General features: G+C 48.6%; 7 protein-coding genes across 7 annotated transcripts; 4 read left to right on the top strand and 3 right to left on the bottom strand.

Moving 5' to 3' along the window:
* Positions 1 to 294: 294 nt before the first annotated feature.
* CI109_103182 (uncharacterized protein) lies at positions 295 to 1528 on the top strand (the record flags this gene model as incomplete). The annotated part of the gene is made up of 8 exons (XM_032001569.1): positions 295 to 384; positions 480 to 545; positions 635 to 708; positions 826 to 919; positions 1000 to 1115; positions 1185 to 1269; positions 1342 to 1445; positions 1498 to 1528. 8 exons carry the CDS (start codon positions 295 to 297, stop codon positions 1526 to 1528), a joined length of 660 nt encoding a protein of 219 aa, XP_031864459.1.
* Positions 1529 to 1788: 260 nt separating this feature from the next.
* Positions 1789 to 4314, top strand: CI109_103181 (uncharacterized protein; the record flags this gene model as incomplete). Its single annotated transcript, XM_032001568.1, has 5 exons — positions 1789 to 1921; positions 2015 to 2528; positions 2596 to 2846; positions 2913 to 3984; positions 4050 to 4314. 5 exons carry the CDS (start codon positions 1789 to 1791, stop codon positions 4312 to 4314), a joined length of 2235 nt encoding a protein of 744 aa, XP_031864458.1.
* Positions 4315 to 4408: 94 nt separating this feature from the next.
* On the bottom strand, positions 4409 to 5779 carry CI109_103180 (uncharacterized protein; the record flags this gene model as incomplete). Its single annotated transcript, XM_032001567.1, has 4 exons — positions 4409 to 5266; positions 5413 to 5547; positions 5648 to 5714; positions 5772 to 5779. The coding sequence occupies 4 exons, from the start codon at positions 5777 to 5779 to the stop codon at positions 4409 to 4411; spliced, it is 1068 nt and encodes a 355-aa protein (XP_031864457.1).
* A 253-nt stretch (positions 5780 to 6032) lies between these two features.
* Positions 6033 to 7886, top strand: CI109_103179 (uncharacterized protein; the record flags this gene model as incomplete). Its single annotated transcript, XM_065967256.1, has 9 exons — positions 6033 to 6035; positions 6097 to 6207; positions 6271 to 6395; positions 6492 to 6709; positions 6861 to 7064; positions 7173 to 7256; positions 7333 to 7407; positions 7487 to 7642; positions 7834 to 7886. The coding sequence occupies 9 exons, from the start codon at positions 6033 to 6035 to the stop codon at positions 7884 to 7886; spliced, it is 1029 nt and encodes a 342-aa protein (XP_065823328.1).
* Positions 7887 to 7944: 58 nt separating this feature from the next.
* On the bottom strand, positions 7945 to 11770 carry CI109_103178 (uncharacterized protein; the record flags this gene model as incomplete). The annotated part of the gene is made up of 9 exons (XM_032001565.1): positions 7945 to 8158; positions 8246 to 8421; positions 8502 to 9611; positions 9670 to 10032; positions 10086 to 10319; positions 10391 to 10671; positions 10740 to 11166; positions 11247 to 11591; positions 11660 to 11770. 9 exons carry the CDS (start codon positions 11768 to 11770, stop codon positions 7945 to 7947), a joined length of 3261 nt encoding a protein of 1086 aa, XP_031864455.1.
* Positions 11771 to 12106: 336 nt separating this feature from the next.
* CI109_103177 (uncharacterized protein) lies at positions 12107 to 13075 on the top strand (the record flags this gene model as incomplete). Its single annotated transcript, XM_032001564.1, has 4 exons — positions 12107 to 12150; positions 12234 to 12300; positions 12390 to 12489; positions 12693 to 13075. 4 exons carry the CDS (start codon positions 12107 to 12109, stop codon positions 13073 to 13075), a joined length of 594 nt encoding a protein of 197 aa, XP_031864454.1.
* A 191-nt stretch (positions 13076 to 13266) lies between these two features.
* Positions 13267 to 18895, bottom strand: CI109_103176 (uncharacterized protein; the record flags this gene model as incomplete). Its single annotated transcript, XM_065967255.1, has 27 exons — positions 13267 to 13327; positions 13401 to 13508; positions 13569 to 13625; positions 13685 to 13901; positions 13970 to 14055; positions 14125 to 14177; positions 14238 to 14360; positions 14439 to 14760; positions 14821 to 14990; positions 15084 to 15285; positions 15374 to 15579; positions 15641 to 15853; positions 15912 to 16041; positions 16101 to 16206; positions 16274 to 16401; positions 16466 to 16555; positions 16614 to 16927; positions 16980 to 17084; positions 17146 to 17316; positions 17375 to 17553; positions 17615 to 17840; positions 17898 to 18012; positions 18079 to 18254; positions 18318 to 18494; positions 18560 to 18643; positions 18711 to 18815; positions 18890 to 18895. 27 exons carry the CDS (start codon positions 18893 to 18895, stop codon positions 13267 to 13269), a joined length of 3930 nt encoding a protein of 1309 aa, XP_065823327.1.
* Positions 18896 to 19246: the final 351 nt, after the last annotated feature.

Here is a 19246-nt window from a genome sequence, read left to right as displayed (position 1 = left end):
GACACGACTTGAATGATATGCACATGGACATGAATAGACACATTTACAAGTATACAAGTCCACGGCTACGGCCATGCCACCGCTCCACGTCAACATCGAACAGACCTCCACTTTCAGTTGCCACCTAACCCAACTGGATAGTTAAATGATGTTGCGTCCTTTCTTCTCTCCAGTCGACTCGACATCGTCTGCCTACCAACCGACGCATCCCTACTCCTACTCTCAGAACACGACCGTGTGCATCCTCTATAACCTGCATAATCAAGTCTGCGGTACAAAGCGGCTCAGGCGATCATGGCTCAACCTATCGAGCAGTGGATCAGTGATATCCCCCCCGTGACAAGAGTATGGGTAGCCGCAGCCGTGGGTACGAGTGTATTGGTTGTGAGTTCACATTTCACTCCCTCTCTCAACAACTTATGGCTCAGCTCTTTCTGCCGGAAGGCCGAGCTGATGAGCGAATACGATCTCTCACGTAGGAATGCCAGGTTGTCGCTCCTTTACAACTTTACTTCTCGTGGAAAGCGGCCGTTGGTAATATGCAAGTGAGTGCTCTGACTCCACTACCTTTTCTAGCTAGCAGGAGAAGATGGAAGGATGAGCTGATGTATTGTGCATGAATCTGATCACGTAGGTATGGAGATTCGTGACTACCTTCTTATATTTTGGACCGTTGTCCCTAGATCTTGCATTCCATCTATTCTTCATGTGAGTGAGAACGACATCCCCCTGACTGCAGACGTACCGTACGCACGTCAGTGCTCGGCAAGTGATGGTAGTCAAGCTCTCTGGCCGGTCACTGAAGCTGATGATCGCGCCCCGCAGAATGAGATATTCGAGATTGTTGGAAGAAAATTCGTTCTCAAATCGTAAAGCAGATTATGTCTGGCTACTCTTTCTCTGTTCCGCCTTCCTCCTAGTAAGTCAGCTACATGAGACTGTGCATCTCGACGGTCTGTCTACGATCTGTCAGCTGATATAATATCTTCGCTTTGACAGGCCATCACACCCTTCCTCACACTTCCATTCCTTTCCTCGTCTCTGGCTTTTGCCCTAGTGTACATCTGGTCAAGACGGAATCCCTCAATAAAGATGTCCCTCTTTGGCGTAGTCACGTAAGTCCATCAACATCCACTCATCATCGTCTATAGTGTAGCTGACCAATAATGTGGTCGTACGCGCAGGATCACCGCACCGTATCTTCCACTTTGTCTCGTTGCCTTCTCTTGGTTGTTACAAGGAGGCTTTGAAGCTGCAATCGGGGATATTGTAAGTCGACATACCATCTTATTGACTCGTGAAAATAAGCATCTCGCAACGCTGATATCATTTATTGGACAGGTTGGCATACTCGCTGGTCACACTTATGTCTTCTTACAGGATTACTGGCCACGAGAGATGTGGAGTACAACTGGAAAAGGGGAGATTCAGACACCAGCGCCAGTGTGAGTTGCTACTACCAACACGACCTGACAGTCTTACTAACTATTCGCTCAGCAAACGCATGTTCGGTCAGACTGAGCGATGAGGTAGGCTGTCAGACTATGATTTGTATGCATGCATGGTGTTCGTTCTGCCTTCATTGCCATCAACCTCTTACATACTGTATGCATTGCTCCTGGACCTTGCGGCACGCCTAATCGAGCGGGACTTAAGATCACGTGACTTGCCACCAAAAGTTGAAACGGCTGTAAAGATGTGCAAGATGATCATATTTGTGCCAACCTACAACTACTTTTCCGCATTGCTTCTGATCAACTCCCCACGAAACCTATAATCACATCCGATATGGCCAGGAAGAGAAGCGGGAACGGCAAGGCTGGAGTATCTTCGGGCTCAAAAGCTGCTTCAGCCCCAGGTGCTAGAATCAACAAGATGGAGCGATACGAGGACACCATCGAACCTGGAAGTGTAGATGATTGTGAGTGCATCATAGTGGTGTTTATTTATGCAGTCTAGGGGACTGTTTGGTAATGGCGAGGTGTGGATAAAAATGCTGATCAAGTCCTTGTAGTCATGTTCAAACGTGATCAGATCAACTTCAATCCTCAGAATGACTCGGATGACGAAGATATCAATGCCAATGAGGGTGAAGAAGTTTTATCACTCAATCGACCTCGTCCTTCCAATTCGGCAACAGCAGCGGCTGACCAAGAAGAGGAAGATGATGATGAGGCTTTCGAAGACGAATTGCCTAAAAAGAAGGAGCGAAAGACCAAATCGAAAGCCGATGTGTCGACCAAAGGACGATTTGGTAAACCTATCGAGATGAGTGACGACGACGAAGATGACGACGACGCTTCTGGATCAGGAAGTGAGGGCAGTAGTGATGAAGACGATGAAGCTTGGGGAAGACAGTATTACTCTAGACCCAGTAATCGACGTGAGAAGGAGAAAGAGGGAGTTGTGGATGAACAGAGGGAAGAAGAAAGGGAGATGGAAGAGAGGGAAGTCAGGAGGTTGCAGAAGAAACAGAGGGAAGTGTTAGGTGGTGAAGACTTCGGTCTGGTCGAAGACGATGGTGTTATGTGAGTCAAAGGTCTTCCCCTTGTGTGCGAGGTCAGTCAGCTGATCTTGGTCCATTGGTCTGTGTAGCGTACCAGAGACTAAAGCAGTGACCGAGGAAGAAATGCAAGCCAAATCAATCCCTGCGCCACCAAGTTCGGCAAATCCAGCAGCCCTTCTTCGACATCTACAAGCGCATGAACCGCTCAAGTTGGCACTGGCGAGAGATTTCCCTCTGATTGTGAGAAAGCTGAGGAAAACTGCGAGGGGGATCAAGAAGATGGAAGAGGAGGCGGATGGCGAGGGAGAGTTGCATAAGGGTTTGGGATGGTTACATTATCGTAAGCTTTGTTATTGGACTTTGTAGTCAAATGTCTACTCAAGCTGACATCAAATTGTTTGTTCAGAAACACTCTTGACATACGCCACGACACTCGCGTTCTATATCCACCTATCTTCCCTCCCTTCGTCATCACGTCCCGATATCCCTGTTATCCCTCGATTACTCCAGCTGAAGGAAGGTATCGCCATGTTGGAAGACCTCGACTTTGCTGCTGGTTCCGTCTCAGACGGTGCGGTGGTACTTACCAACCGTGACATGCTCGGCGAAGATGAGGACGACGAGGAGGATTTGAAGGATGGTAAAGCCGAACTTATGAAACGTATGAGTGAAGTCAACGGTATGGAATGGGAAGACGAGGCGGACGATCTCTGGCAGAAAGAAGGCTTGGAAGCTGGTGAACTCGAAGCGTTATTGAGGGATGCTGGTGATGGCGATAGTGACGAAGAGGAGGAGATCAAGGCGATGACCAAGAAATCAAAGAAAGCCAAGAAGGGAAAGAAGAAGGTTCCAGTGGAGGAGGAAGAAATCGATGACTTTGACGATCTCGATTTGGAGGCTTTGATACCTACCACCACGAAGAAGGACAAGTCGAAGAAAAAGGTGGCCAAAAAGGCGGTTTCTGCTGCTTCGTCAACGCCTGCCTTTACACCCTTGGCCGAGCCAGAATTCTTCACGTCGTCCAAGAAATCCAAGACTAGCGCCTCTGACGATGCCGACCCTCTTGGCGATCCTACCGCTCTCGCAGACGCAGATTACACCGACAAACAAGCAAAGAAACGATCACTTGCATTCCACACTTCCAAGATCAACTCGACACTCGCTCGACGAGCCGAAGGACGAGCGAACAGGATGGGAGGTGATGAGGATCTGCCATATAGAGATAGAAGGAAGGCTAGAGATGATGCGCTCAAGAGGAATGGAGGACCAAGAGCAGAGGGTGAAGATCTGGAAGATCCCTCGAGCTTGCCTGTTACGAAGGAGAAGAAGAGGGCGAGGGACGAAGTTGAAGATGATGGTGAGGGTGGCGAAGGAAGTGGAGACGAAGCTGAAGGATATTACGAGTTGGTCAAGAGAAGACGGACGGAGGAGAAGGAGGCAAAGGATGCTGAACATGAAGCGTACCAAGAGGAGATGCTGTGCGTATTGCGTCAGACCATGCCCAAAGAGTCATCAGCTGATATTGAGTGTGTGCCCTTACTAGCGCTGCCCGAGCCGGTATCGATGACGAATCGGCAGACGGACCAAGAGCTCTCACTCGTGCCATCGAGAAGAACAGAGGTCTCACACCTCATCGATCAAAGACGGGTCGTAACCCTCGTGTCAAGAAGAGATTGGCTTACGAAAAGGCCAAGAAGAAGGTGGCGAGTCAGAGAAGTGTGTACAAGGGTGGTCAAGCAGCGTATGGAGGTGCATACAAGGGTGAGAAGACGGGTATTAGCAAGGTCATCAAGAGTAGGAAGTTCTAGTTGGGCCTTTGGGACAGGTGTGGAGACGGAGAATCATAGTGTGGGCGATGGGCATATGCATTATTGTTGGTATTGTACAATGACGAGAATGATTTTACTTTTTCCGAGATGATGGTGGTGGTCTACGTTTCTTGAACATGCTTGATGCGGACGGTGCTGCTGTTGTTTCGGTGATTGGGTCTCCGCTTGGTATAAGCGGCTCCTTGTTCTCGGTCGTCGAGGCCGGCGGCAGGTCGAGTTGATTCAAATCCGGCTTGACGTCCAACCCCTCCTTCACGCCATCACCGTTGCCAGCAGTCTGATCTTCGCCTTCTTCGACCTTGACCCAGCCTCCTCCTGGAACATACTTCATCCCTTCTCTCTCCTCACTCTTGACAGGCTTCAATTCTATCTTTCCACTCCAACCTTCTCTCTTCAATCCTCCTTCCACCTCTCCATTCCCATTAGATTCCTTATTCGGCTGATCGTCGAATTTCCTCTCCTCTTTGACTTTGACTTTCAACGATTTCAGAGCTTTCGGATCCCAATCATCATCGTATATATCTTCTTTGATCGGTCTTTTCCCTTTATGATCGAATTTCCAACTTTCCCCTTCTTTCTCTTCATCCTCGGCCGCTCCTCCTAATCCAAACTTCCGTTTCACTCCCGTCCCTGTTCCGGGTAGAGCTTCACTATTTAGACCTGTAGGTTCAATAGTTACAGTCTCCCATTTACCAGCTTCGCCTGCTCGTCCTCCTAGTTCTTGCTCGATCTCATAGGACGATTTCTCGGTCTCGGGATCGATCAAACCGAGTTGTTCGGCAGTGGAATAGTTCGCAAATTGGTCTTTGGGTTTGGAATCGCGGACAGGACGTTTGGAAGCGGAAGCTGCATTCAGCGTTTGGAGTAGGGACAGTTTGGAAGTCGATGGTGCGCCAGATAAGGTGTCGTGGGCGTATGCAGCAGCTGCGGACTGATAAGTGGACGGTCTTGGGTCAGCTGGGTTGTCTCTTTCCACCAAGCCGTCCCACCGAAACAAGTGGCGTATACGAAGGAAGAATGTAGACGAGAGAATCGAGAGCTGGAAAAGACATGGTAACACTATTATGAGACACTCACCGCTTCTATCGCTGCCATTTCTGCAGCAGCAGTTGCACGATCCCGCTTCGCCTTTTCTCCACCTTTGTACAAATCTCGAATGAATCGCTCTTTGTTGCCTTGGTGCTTGAGACCAGTCTCATGTTGTTTTCGTGACTGAAGGGATGAAAAGGGATCATCGTTGTCAGCACCTCCAGATCGACTGATTAGCTGGGCTTCCAGCGATAATGCGAAAACGACACGAATGCCCACTTACCGGCGCATCATCTCGGATGAAGATGTCACAGTATTTGCACCAATACTGCTTTTTGGATACCCAATATCTGCCAATCAAGGGGTGTCAGCTGCGTCTCTGGATATCGTCCAATGTGCCAGCTCACTCTGTCATGATGAATTGTCTGCTCGGTTTGCTGAAGCTGGCTGTTCACGTGGAAGAGAAACGTTAGAAAGACGGGTGGACCAGAAGGAGGACAAGAAGTTGGATGTTGTTGTTCGCTTTATTACGTAATATTTTCTTACACCTCCACTCATCAGCGACGCTGTTATCGTTGTATTTAGGTGATGAATTGATGAGGTGCACAACTAGTCCAACAACTCTCAACGTTCAACACTGCTGCTCTATACGCTGCTAGAATCGCATCATGGTATGTAATGGCATTCTCCTAAATTCTGAAGTGAGGCCATTAATATGTCACAACACCTCAGCACGGCGTCAAGCGATCCCGGCTCACTGCTCAAGCGGCTGAAGCGAAACGGCTCAAAGAGCTAAGCAAGATCGAGTCGTATCTTGCTATCGAACAAGACGTTCTATCACGAGTGAGTCAGATGTCCCAATGCTCTTCGAGTAAGGTATCTGACTCTGATGATATTTGATTACAGAAACGAGCGAAGGACTTTTCCGATGAAGCGTTGGGTAGGACGACACAGTTGTTGGATCTGAATCCAGAGTTCTACACAATATGGAATTACAGACGCACGATCTTACTATCCCTCTTCCCAAGTCTGTAAGTGAAAGAACCATCTTATGACCTGGCTGAAAGGTCCGACCCCAGTCCCATGAAAAAGAGTTCCTATGGCTAAATGTCAGCGCTTCCTCACAGGTCCCCTGAGGAAATCGTCTCTCACCTGACTTCTGACCTGCGTCTCACCACTTCATACCTCCTCGTTCATCCCAAAGTCTACTGGATATGGAATCATCGTAAATGGTGTCTGGAGAGTGTTCCCTCAGGTCCGGGGGAGACACAAAAGTGGAGAGAGGAGTTCTGGAAAGGGGAACTGAAGTTGATTGAGAAGATGTTGGATGCGGATGCGAGGAATTGTGAGTGTCCTCTATCCCTTCTAGCCTGCCTCTTGACTGCATCGCACATATGACATATGGGAACAACCCATTGAGTGGATTAAGTGGGCATATAGCAAAAGAGTTGGCTCAAGTTTTGATCGTCTCGCTAATCCGTTGCCATCTCCACCAGTCCACGCATGGTCATATCGTCGATACGTCCTCGCTTCACTACCCATCTCCCGACCCAAATCCGACGAATTGAAATACACTCAAACCAAGATCGAAGCGAATTTCTCAAACTTTTCAGCATGGCATTGTAGGACCAAAGTCCTCTCTGCGATATGGCAAGAACAGAGCTTTACAGAAGAACAAGTGAAGAAGGCGAAAGATAAAGGTGCGTCGGTTACTCCCCTCATAGTGTCAAGTTGGCCTTTCAATTTCATTTGAGAGGGGGAATCGTCGAGAAATATGAGTTCTGATTTAGTGTCGGCTGTCATTGCAGAATTCGAACTTGTTACACAGGCTTTGTGGACAGATCCAGGAGATCAGAGTGGATGGTTATATCATCGTTGGCTGGTTGGACAGGGTAAGTCAAGCTTCCCGGTCCCGAGCACCGACCGACTGTGTCAAAAACTGACTCATGCCCGTCCGGACTGGTGCAGAACCACCATTGGACATTCTTCAACGTGAGATCAAGAATATTCAAGATCTGCATGAAGCGGAACCCGATTCCAAATGTACGTATTTCAATCCTCACTGGATCTACCATGATTACCTATCGACACTCAGATTGACGTTATACATGTGTAAATGAAGGGTGTATCAACGCACTTGCGCATTATACATTATTACTTGCACAACAATCCACGACAAGCGACGACGGAGCGAACAAATTGCGAAATGAAGCGAAGCGGTTATATGAAATACTCGAAAAGGTAGACCCGGATCGACGAGCAAGATATAGAGATATGGGTGAGTCCATACCGTATTAGTGTGGTGTACATGTCGACGACTAATATGTTTGGCTTAGCTGCTCAATGTACATGACAAGCAGGTAGATGCGTATTACTTAGCGGAAACGGATGATACTTGTGTGATGTACAAGTATGATCGTTTTCGGTCGCGTGGACAAATTTGACTATCAGCTCAATAACCTTGTACAGACGCAATGGGCAAAGGCTTCCTAGATTTCACTATGTCGATCGCCTCTTGGTGACCCAAGCGCTTCTATAATACTATATGCATCAAGACTTCGTCCATCCGTTCTACAACATTCAAACACCCTCCACTTCCACACCCACTTCTCTCCCGAATAACCCTCTTCCAAACGCACCCGCGACCACCCCAAATCCATCTTCCGCTTCGTGAACCTCATCAATGAACAAGTCGTGTCGATCTGCCAAACGCGTTTGATTCCGTCGTATTTCTCGAATGACAGAATGTTGTCTTGCACAGAGTATACATTCCGGTTCGGAATCGGATAAACATCTGTGCGTAAAGCGTGGAGGGAGACGTCTTGATTAGCTCCGCTCGTTGATTGCAAGGTTTGGTCTCAGAGGCAGATCGCACACTCACCTCTGGTGATAGCTGTGTTTACACATAAAGTGTACACTTGGCAAATCTAATTGTCCACCACAAGCAGCACATCGAGTGACTTGGAAGACCTCTGGTGAATCGACGTTTGTAAGATCTGTCATTGCTTTCTTCTTCGTAGCCGTTTCAGATCGATATGATTCGACGAGATGTTTGTCCTGCACCTCAGTCATCAGCGTTGATCCCCTTCCACGTATACCTATAATTGAAAGCAAGCAGAGATGAGCACTCCACTCACCGATTCAATCTCCGATTTGTTCTCTTCCACTTTACTCCTCAACCACTCTTTCACGCTGCCGATACTAGCCACGCCGTTCCTGCTCAGAAGCTGTACCACTGCCAAAGGAGGCATGATCCTCTCCTCATCAATCTTTTGCAATATCTTGCCTAGCTCCGTAGGATGTCTTGACAGTATCGCAGGCGAGGAAGTGAGATATCGCAATGCCAATGGATATAGATGAAGGTTTGTCGGACCATACAGCGCAAGATGAGAGAGAACCTGTTCTGAGGGTTTCGGATCTGTTCCACCACCGTTGAGATTTTGCGTACGATCTTTTTCCATCCAGAATCGTAGGATATCTTCATACATCCCCATTCCTTCCCATAATCTGACCAAGCCTTCGGTGAATCCAGCTGTAGAACAGAGGATTAAGGCGTGCATGGGATCGTAGGGGATTTCTTTGTTGCCTATCAGAGTGAGCGCTTTATCGTGGGACGTCCTAGCAATAGCGATGTCGGAAGACTTGGTCCATGTCAAGTAGAGCTCCAATAGGGTGTTCCATACAGCTCGCTGATCTGCACTTGAGGGGTCAGAGGGGGGAGAGGTGTCAACGTCCCTTGTGGGGATTGGCGATGATGCAGTGGGAGGGGAGAGGGCAAGTGTCTGCCCCCATAATGTCGAAGCTACTGATTCGAGAAACTTGATGAAAAGATCTCGATGATCGACAAAGTGCGCAAAATACTGTCGTGGCGAAGGTGGAATGTAGCTCGGTTCAGGATCCTCGACCGAAAGGCCATTGATGCCAGTCATCAATCCGTCGACCGCGCCACCAGCAGGGACACCTTCCGCTGGCGCACCATTTGCTTGAGCTTGAGTCGAGGGTGCTAGGGTGGATGGACCGTCGCCAGTGAACAAACCTGTAACACGATTGTATCCCAAGTAAGACAGGACGGCTGGTCCACCGGACCCGGACTCCTTTCCGTTGCCGTTAGGCTTCGCTGTGAGATCGGGCGAAGCAACGCGTTTCTTTCCAAGGTCACCAGAACACAGATCTATCAGAAGAGCAGTAGTGGCTTCCGGTTCCCGGTGAAGTAAAGTCCGTCCGTACCGAACCATGTTCTCCTCACACTATGATCGCCAAAGCAGTCAGCGTCGAGGAAGATCCTGTTAACCAGGAGCGACTTACGGCTTCGGGTCCTAAGCTCCTCAAATATCTTAGAGCATCTCCCACCTCTCCTGCATCCTCAATTTGTATTCTCAGATACTCCTCATGTCTCTTAAACTTCTTAGCTAGATATGTCGCATGCTCGTAGAATCCAGCTTGTCGACACACTCTGATAGCCGTATCCAAGTCGAATGGCAGCTCATCACCTGATCCAGCGTCCGTCCGTCTTGCTTCTGTCTTGATAAAGCTGTCTAATCTAGCTCGATCGGATGTTTTGGTATAGCAGTTGAGGAGAAGGGTCGTGTGGTCGGGATTAGCTAAGCCTCGAGAGTGGAGCTCTTGAAGATATGTTGTGAGGTTGTGTATGCGTTGAGCGTCGAGGAACTGTTCAAAGTGCTTGTCAGCTATGTGTATACACGGCAATCAAATAGACATACCTTGCGAATAACATAGCTCGGCTGCAGATTGCCCAGAGTCCTGACGAATTGCCCCATGGCCCCATCGAAATCACCTTTACTGTACAGATAATCACCGTATCGTCGATGTATATCGGCGACCCCTGCTTCGCCTAAACCTTGAGATCTGGCCAAACTGATCGCAAGCGTGTACAAGTTGCGCCGATATAATACTTCCAACTTTGCCGATGCGGAGTGTTCTTCAAGCCGAGACAACTACATTGCGGAAGTGTCAGTCATGAGTGATCAACTGCTGCTCTCGGGTTGTATAGTTCGAAGAGACTCACCTTTGAATTACCACCAAGGACAAAGATATTTCCCCATTGACAGAAGACGTCCCGTACACCATCTTTATATGTACCAGAGTACGATACCAGCTTGTTTTGCAGGTCGAATACCGTGACCTTAGCAATGTCCGTCGTACCAGAGGAAGATACGCCATCGCCATTGGTCGCTGCTTTCGAGACGTAATGCCGGACTGTAGCTGACGCTGATCCGGCAGAGGGGTAAAACGGTGGAGAGGTGATGATGAGATTGTGTTTGAAGACGGCGATTGATGATTTGGGTCCTGCGGGCGAAATTAAGCAACTGTTGTCAGCGTCGGTGCAATATCATGGATCGCAATTACTAACTCACCTTCATAAGCATAGCAAGCTCCTCTGCCATCTGGTCCATAGAGATACACCGCCTCATCCCTTGCGAGGATCATCTCCTTTCTATCCCAATCCATGACCGCACATCCTAATCCACTACCATGTTCGTCGATCGTCCGGGTCTCTCCTCCTCTTCCTGATACAGACGCGCAGAGTACTCTGTTGGTGGTGACGATGAACAAGCTCAATCCACCATTCCCGCTAGATGTGTCTTTATCAGACGGTTCTCGAAATCCGAGACCAGTGATAGGTTCGTTTGACTCATGTATCACTCGAGCTTTAGGCAGAGAAGTGAGCGATGTTGGGGATGTGGTAAGTGATTGAAGTAGATGTCGATAGAGAAGGACGGTCCCGTCGCCTAGACCGATAGCGAGGTGGGACAAGTTGGAAGTCAAAGCTATTGATGAGACCTGTAGTAGACATCGACGTGAGGTGGTCACCTATTGTCAGAGACATCATACATGGATGATTGGGAAAGTCTGTCACTCACTGGATGCGGTCTTTGACCATGTTGTATCCTGACATTCCTCAAGACCACCGGTCCTCTCTCCTTGACACCTTGACCCTCTTTATCTTTCCTCTTATCTTCTCTCGTCAGATCCCAGACTTTCAACACTGGCCATCGACTCCCTTCTTCCTCTCCTATACCTACCAGCAATCCTCCCGCTTCGAGAAGTGCGGTCGCTCGACCATTCACTTCCCACGCTTTGAATGTCCGTTCAGGGACAAAATGTCGGTCTAGAAGGGTGATATGGTTCGACGAGGAGGTGATGATTGACGGAGGGAGAGGAGAGAGCGGCGAAGTAGGTGTTAAGATGACAGGTGGGGTAAGGGTCTGCGAAGAGGAGGTTTAGAGAGTCAGTATGGATTTGTTCAGCGTGTCGGATGGACTGTGTGACTCACCCTTATGGCCCGAGGGGTTTGTGCTAAATCCTCTGCATCTTTGACATCGTCAACATCGAAGAAGGTAAAAGACCGCCACTGTGGTGCCGAAGGACCAGCGGTAGATGACATGGCGGTAGTGACTGAGCCCCACACGAACAGGGATCTAGATGAGTCTAGCTAGTGTGACAATACAAACAAGTTGAAGGTGCAATCAACAGACAGTTGATGCATTGATTGTTGTCTGGTTGTCTGTCTCCCTCCTTCGTCGACGTCAATGACACACCAGCACCCAGCTACAAGTCGAAGCGGCGATCTCCGCTTATTAAATGGTATGATCGAATAAAAGGTGGAGGTCATCCACCGTAGCGAACACTCGAAAGCAAGATTGTCAATATTGATGAAATTGGAACCTCTCATTCATCTATCTTTATATCAAGTCTAGTTTGGAGGATTACAAACGCAAAGATGCCTCACGCCGACTCGAGTTTCATCCCGGATACGATCACGACGTACGTCTTACATAGCTAAGGCAATTCTCCACCACCACATGTCAGAGAGGATGGAAGAGCTGACCCAACTTTTGTGAGATTAGTAAGACCGAATTTTACGAACATGTCTTGACTCATCTCGAAGGGTTATTAGAAGGCGAGAGATATTGGGTGAGCTGGGTCCATCATCTCTTCGGAACCTACAATCATGATGAGACGTATGTTCTCTGCTGATACTCGTCTCTGGCGGACTGTCGTAGGTGACCAACCTCGCTCAAACTGCTGCGATTCTGTATCATTCTTATCTCGGTTCTGCTTTATATGGCGGAGAATCACATAAACCTGTTGTCAACTGGACAGGTGAGTTGTGTCTCCTCTCATCTGAATCGAATGATCCGAGAGCATACCAGCCTCGTTTGTCTCTGTCCGATCCCTCTTTCCCACTGCCACCTTTAATTTATCTACCATACGTTCCCGCACTCATCTTCGTGCTGATTTCCCCTGATTATATCACTCCGCTTCCTATGACAATACTGATATCATGCCCGTCCTCGAACACGTAGGCTTCTACCTTCACCCACCTTCTCACCCTTCCTCATCGAGCGGCTCCACCACACCTCTCCTTCTTGGTCCATACCAAGGTCGACCTGCCTGTCTCTCCATCTCCATCGCAACATCCTCCACCCGCTCCACCCTCGGCGTATGTGCCCAATCATATCTCTCTCGAAAGACCGTCATCGTACCCGACGTAGAGGCTCATCCCGGCCATATTGCTTGCGACGGCGAAACGAAATCGGAAATTGTATTACCGCTCTTATCGACCGATGGAAGTGTGATTGGAGTATTGGATCTTGATTCGACGGCGTTGAATACCTTTGATGAGCATGATAAGGAAGGGTTGGAAAAGGTTGTCGAGCTCTTACAGGCCGGTTGTGATTGGTCATGATGTACAATTATATCAACCTTAACATGCACATATATAATTAGGAGAAGGAAAAGCGTAAAGAGTCGTAAATCATTCCTGGTGACAATGTCGTATTGCCGTGCTATCCTCTGCTTTCTTCCCTGCTGTTATCCTCCTCACAGCTCACCTGCTGTGGCCGACCACCCGTACCCTCTGCAGCGGTGACGACCCGCTCATCCGCCAACTCGTTGACGCTCCAGCACACTCTTCTGAGATGCGTCTCTCGACACTCGCCTGCACCAAGAAAGGAACAGTCATTAGCGCGTAGACCGCCAGAACATCTCGTTGTTGTAGAGACACTGCTTACCAGTAAAAGTCAACAACATCCTGCGCTGCCAATCTCTGCAAGAAGCCTTCATCGTGGGTGATCACGATAAGCTGAAAGTTGCTCTGCCTTCGACGCTCTCTGATGATCCTACAAATCCGACAGCAACATCAGTCTTGTAAATCGGCATTGTAGCGAGAAAAGACTTACTCGGCTAAGGACTCCGCCAGAGCATTAATGTTCTCTTGATCCAGATTCGTAGTTGGTCTACGTGCACTCGTGTATTAGCTGCTTTATCATAAGTATCCACAAAGGGATGCGCTCACTCGTCCAAAGCCAAAACTCCACAACCTTGACCGAAACTCTCGGCAAGGGCCAGTCTGATGATAATACTAGCCAGCACTTTTTGACCTGCCGAACATCTTCCTCTCATATCCAGCTCAACGTCGTTCTTGACCATCACTACGCGGTAATTGTACGACTTTCGAGTGGTCGTCGAGGAGGTTTCATCGTGATCTGAGACAATTCGGATACCATCGATATCTGCAGAAGCGAGTGTGGTCAGCTGTGACTCTCGGATGTGGTGAATGAACTAGCTGAAAAAAACCTACCAGTCCCCTGATATGTCTTATTCCATAGATGACCGATAGTATCGTTAATCTCATCCATCTTGATCGCATGGTATCGCAAAATAGCACTGTGTGAAGCGTCAGATATAGGCTGATATTGCTACTTTGCTATCAGCACTAAGCTATCTGGTACTCACTTGTCCAGTGCTTTACCGTACTTGTCCAAGTCATTATTCGCAACCTCGCTGACCTGGTATGCCAAAGCGTGTCAAATGAGATAAATCGATATACAAGCAAACTCCCAGCTTACTTTCGTCTTGATCAATTGCTCTTTGAACTGCTTATCGATATCCTTGTAATCGCTCTTGAGCGTTCTCTCCAACTTTTTTCTGTTCTCTGTCATCTGCGATAAATGTCCCGAAGCAGTATGCATCTACCCCATTCAAACGCATCAGCTTCAACTTCCCAAAAGTCGTTCTCAGCTGCTTTTCAATGGGCAGATGACACGCACCTGGCCTTGCACGTCATTCTCCTCTTCCATCATGGGTTTATACTCATCATTGAACCTCTTCCTACTATCTGCTGCGCTTTTCAGATCCAGTGAATCCAGTTCCTCCTGAACATCGTCAATCTTCTTTCCGTCTTCTCGATATTTCAGATTATTGCTGATGTTCGCTCGGAGCGATTCCGCTTTGCTGAGTTCGGAAGAGAGATTGGCGATGGTTGCTTCGATAGTGGTTCGAGCATCGTTAGCAGCAGCGATGTCATGTTTGAGATCTGCCATGGCCGCTTCGTTCTCGCGTATCTGACGGTCGTTCCCTTCAGCAAGATATCTATAGATCGTGCTCAGTGGTCAGCACAGCCAAGCGCCATTCCTCTTACCCTGGACTCACGCCTGACATGCTCGATGCTTGCCTTCGATTTCGCCCATGCTGGATTGATACAGGCCAACCTGAAGACTCGCCTCATTCTCCTCGTTCTGCCTTTCTGTGCGGTATCGATTCAACGCTTCATTCTTCTCTCGCCAAGGAGCTTCAGCAGATTGAGCGGAGGCATCGAGTTCCTGCAATTTGTCTTATGTAAGTATCGCTTCATTTCAAGGTCGTTTGGTTGTCCATTCCATTGCAATGTTCAAACGTAGGGCGTGATGACTCACCTTCAACTCTGCTTGCAACGCTATCAAATTATCTTGCAGTTCCCTCAAGGCCTCTTCTTCTCGTCTCCTCTTCTCCTGCTGCCCCTTTAGTTGGCCAAGCTTCAACGACTTTCGACCGATATCGTCTGCTGCACTTCGCGAAGAATTGGTCTTGAGCTCTTTTTCGGAACTGAGAGCTTGTTGATCTCGAGTAAGGTTTTTGCTGTGATTCAGTAGGGACCCATCGTCAGTGCCTTTCACCACGTAAATGTATTGGGTAGTCGGAGATAGATCGCAACACCGTCACTCACATCTCATTGGTGACTGCATCGGCCTCTCTCTGGACTTCCTCAACCGTCTTTAAACTTCCCGAGCTTTCCAAATCCCTCTCCAGTCTGGAGATGTCCGACCTCAGATCTTTCACCTCTGACAAAGTTCTCGAGACGAGCGACGCAGCGTTCTTCAAGTTTTGCAGATCCCTCATTACGACTTTCGCTCTGGACACCTTGTTTTGGGCCTGTAGTCGTTCCGCCGCGTCAACGGAACGCTGCCTTGAGGTGGAAGACGCAAGAACTTACATCTTCGACCTCCTCTTGGACCTTTTCGAGCTTCGCACTCTCTTCCTCCACTTGCTTCTCCAAGGCAGGGATGGTATTTTCCTTCAGCTCAGCACATTGTGCTACTGAAGGCTGGAGTCGACGCAGGCTTTGCAAAACGCCATTCCATTGCTCTTCCTCTTCTTTGTATTCTCGTAGACCTTCAGGGGAGTACGAGTCGATCTTTCGTTGGACCTGCGGCATGAACTGTAGATCAGTTCTGCGCGTGTTAGTCGCTATAACGCCCACTGACATATTTCTGGATGGTTCTTTCCTCATTGTCGTGAATCTCCCGATCACAGCCATAACACTTGTGTTTGCTTTTCGCGACCTGCATGAACTTTTCCCAGATATCCTTGTTCTGCCTAGCATTGGCAATTTGGCTGATACGACCGCTTGTAAGCTGGTACACTCACGTATCGACCAGTATGAGTTAGCTTACCCTCTGCGGAACTCTACCTCCTCAACAGCCTCTTCGAGGGCTTCATCAATTGTAGCTTTCTCTGTGTCCGCTGCTGCCAGACCATCTCGCACAGCTTTTTCCATACCTAAAGTGTCCATGTGTGAGCCAAAAGAAGATCAATGCCAAGTTAAATTGTCACTGATCAAACTCACGGCTCAGTTCATCCTTCTTCGACTTGAGAGTTTGTTTTGCGATGTTGAGCGATGTCTGCAGTTGCGATATATTCCTATTACAAGCCGCAGCGGCCGTCTCGGCGCTTTGTAGCTCTCGGTCCTTGTTGCTACACACGCGATCTTCAGTCTTTTGACCAAACTCTAGGATTGGCTAGGTAAAATGTGACATACCTGATAGTAGATATGATCTTGTCTTCCATTGACTCCGCATCGATATCAGCTCCCACGAGCTCCTTGAACCTATTCGCATGAGTGGCCACACTAAATGACAACTGTGTCAGCGTGAAGTCTCCCCTAATATTGACATTTTGGCGCTCACTTGGTGTCCACTTGACCGCTCTTTGATCCCAGCTCATTCCTTTTGATCGTTAACTGAGCCCGCGAGTCCGCCTGCCTGTTCAGCGCCGACAACTCCGAATTGATCTTGTCCCTCTCTGCTTCTTTCTGCCTGATCAACAACCCTTTCTCTCTGATGTGCTCGTCGTACTTCGCTTCACGAAGATCAGAATCAAGACGTGCTTTGTCCTTCTCCGCTTCTGTGATCTTATCTTGCAGAAGCTCAATCTCGACGTCGACGTTGGAGACGGAGTCAAATGTGGACTCAGACAGACGGGTTTTGTCGTTGAGTTTGGCCTGGAGCTCTGGATTAGGGCCGTTACAAGCATCCGAACTCAGTGTGACTCACAATCTGATCCTGTTTGCTGCGTTTCGTGGCCAAAGCTGAAGCTTTTCCGGTCGACAATCGGTCAAGCTCTGCTTGAAGCTCTCGCTCTTTGCGGGCGTTAGCAGCCTGCAGAGTTCCGTCAGCTGCCGACCAAGAGGCATTCCTTGGCCCTGATGACACAGCTCACCTGCAGCTTCTTGAGATCATTCTCAGCTTTGCGAACCAGATCGTGCATCTTCTCCACGAATTCGGCAATCTTGTGATCCTCCAAGGGCGAGTAGTCGTACCCAGCAAAATTGTGCGTTTTCGCCACTTCTCGTATCGCTGATTCACGTTCCTTCACATTGCGCTCGTATGCCTATTCAGTCAGGGTTAGCTGACACAGTGGGATGTAGTGAGGATTGTCAGTATCTCACCTTGCGGTTGGCCAGAAGACCACCTTGTTTGCTAGCCAGACTTCTCTCCTTGCTTCGCAAGTCTTCCAACAGGATCTCCTCCTTCTCCTTGAGTCCTTCCTGAGTGGCTCTCTTTCCTTCTATTGAGCGTAGATGGGAATTGAAGTTGCTGAACATGTGCTGCAGCTCTTCCGTTGTTTCTGGAAACCGATCATCCACTCAGCTACGGGTGCAAAAGTCCACGGCGCAATAGTAGCTTACCAGACATCAGAGTCATTGTCTCCAATGCATGAGCCCTGTTATCCTCGAACATCTGCTTCTTATCTCTCAGATTCCCTGCTTTCTCGAAGATATGTCGGAAATGCGTAGCTTCATCGTAGAAGTTTGCGTTGTTAACCTTGAGTCGCTCGTATCTCTCCTTCAAGCCCTCATACTCGGTCTGCTTCTTATTCTCGAGGTTGATGGATTCTAGCAGCTCTTTCCTCATCTAGAGCGATCCCTTTCAGCAAAGTCTATGTAACGAGTAATGGCTTGCTGCACTTACCCTTTCGGCTTTGTCCTTGTCCGACTTGAGGAACTTGAGCCTCTCCTTGTCAACTTTCAGTTCCTGTGTCCTCTCTTTCCTCAACAGCTTGATATTGTCGAGTGCTTTCGTGTACCTGAAGTGCATCGTCAATACTGCTAGTTTCCGCAATGAGCAGTCAAATCTAGCAGTGAAGACTCACTTGGTAGCTTCAAAGATATCATCGAACTTCTTCTTTAACGCTGCAGGTTCTGATAAGGGCCAATTCGACTCTTCTTGATGACAGAAGATAACGTTCTCGAGGATAGCTCGAGAAACACCGAGAAGCAGGGGTACTTCTTCGTCCATCTCAGAACATTTCGTGGAGATGGTATTCCGCTATGAGCTTCGGTAAGCTAAGTGTCATAGGCATAAACTCAAGCGAGAAACTGCTTAGCTCACCTTCCCTTCACCTCCATCGGCATCTGTCTTGGCCAAGATTCCTTCCAACGTCTTCAACGTCAGAGCTCCGGTCTTCTTCGTCGTCACTTGGAGGTTACGAGTGGCCGTCATACGTTGTCGATTGACATTCCAGAACCGTAATCTGACTTGAGCTTTCACCTCCTTCTCATTTGCCATCTATATACGTGTCCGTCAGCTCTGCGTATAGCTCCGAACGAACGCAGAGCTAAAAGGGTGCGCACCTTAGGATCATGGATGAACGCCCCGCCTTTGGTGTTGGGTGGCATATCACCTGTCGTAGCATACTTGAGGCACTCGATGATGGTCTGTACAGTGGTACCATAAGAATGTCAGCTGATTGATACTCGAGAGCGCCGTTACGAGGTAGCTCACTGTCTTTCCACTACCATTATGACCAACGATCACCGTTAGAGGTGAGTAGAACTCGATGACTTGAACATGCTTGTCATCGAACGAACGGATACCTCGAATAGCGAGCTTATTGAGAGATGCCCTGGTGTCCACCTTGTCAGCTACTATGCTCTATGCAAATACCATCAGCTGTTGCGCACATACATTGTGAGGTGGAAGCGAAGGAAAGCAGTAGTTGGGTGATTGGCGCTTCCACAGCTAAGTCTGCCCGGTATGGAAAGCTAATACCTTTCACTGAGCTAGCACCGCTGATTCAGACGATCAGACTGGTCCTCGGTAGCTCGGAGATGGGCTCTGATCAGAGTTGATTGCAGTATAGGAGAAGAAGAGGAAGGTGGACAACATTGATTCTACCAAAATGACGGATGGTTGTTGTAACACCTCCACTTGATCGGCTGAAACGGTTGACGCGACTACTGGAGTAGAGAGTGATACCGTGGGAAACCTCGAATTTGTGTAGTGGTGGGTGGCAAGCCAGTGAGTAAGCCAGTGAGATC

The sequence above is a fragment of the Kwoniella shandongensis genome, chromosome 5 (assembly GCF_008629635.2).
Source record: "Kwoniella shandongensis chromosome 5, complete sequence".
Lineage (NCBI taxonomy): Eukaryota > Fungi > Basidiomycota > Tremellomycetes > Tremellales > Cryptococcaceae > Kwoniella > Kwoniella shandongensis.
Note: the sequence above shows the minus strand (reverse complement) of the source record. Positions and strands in the feature narration are given on the sequence as shown.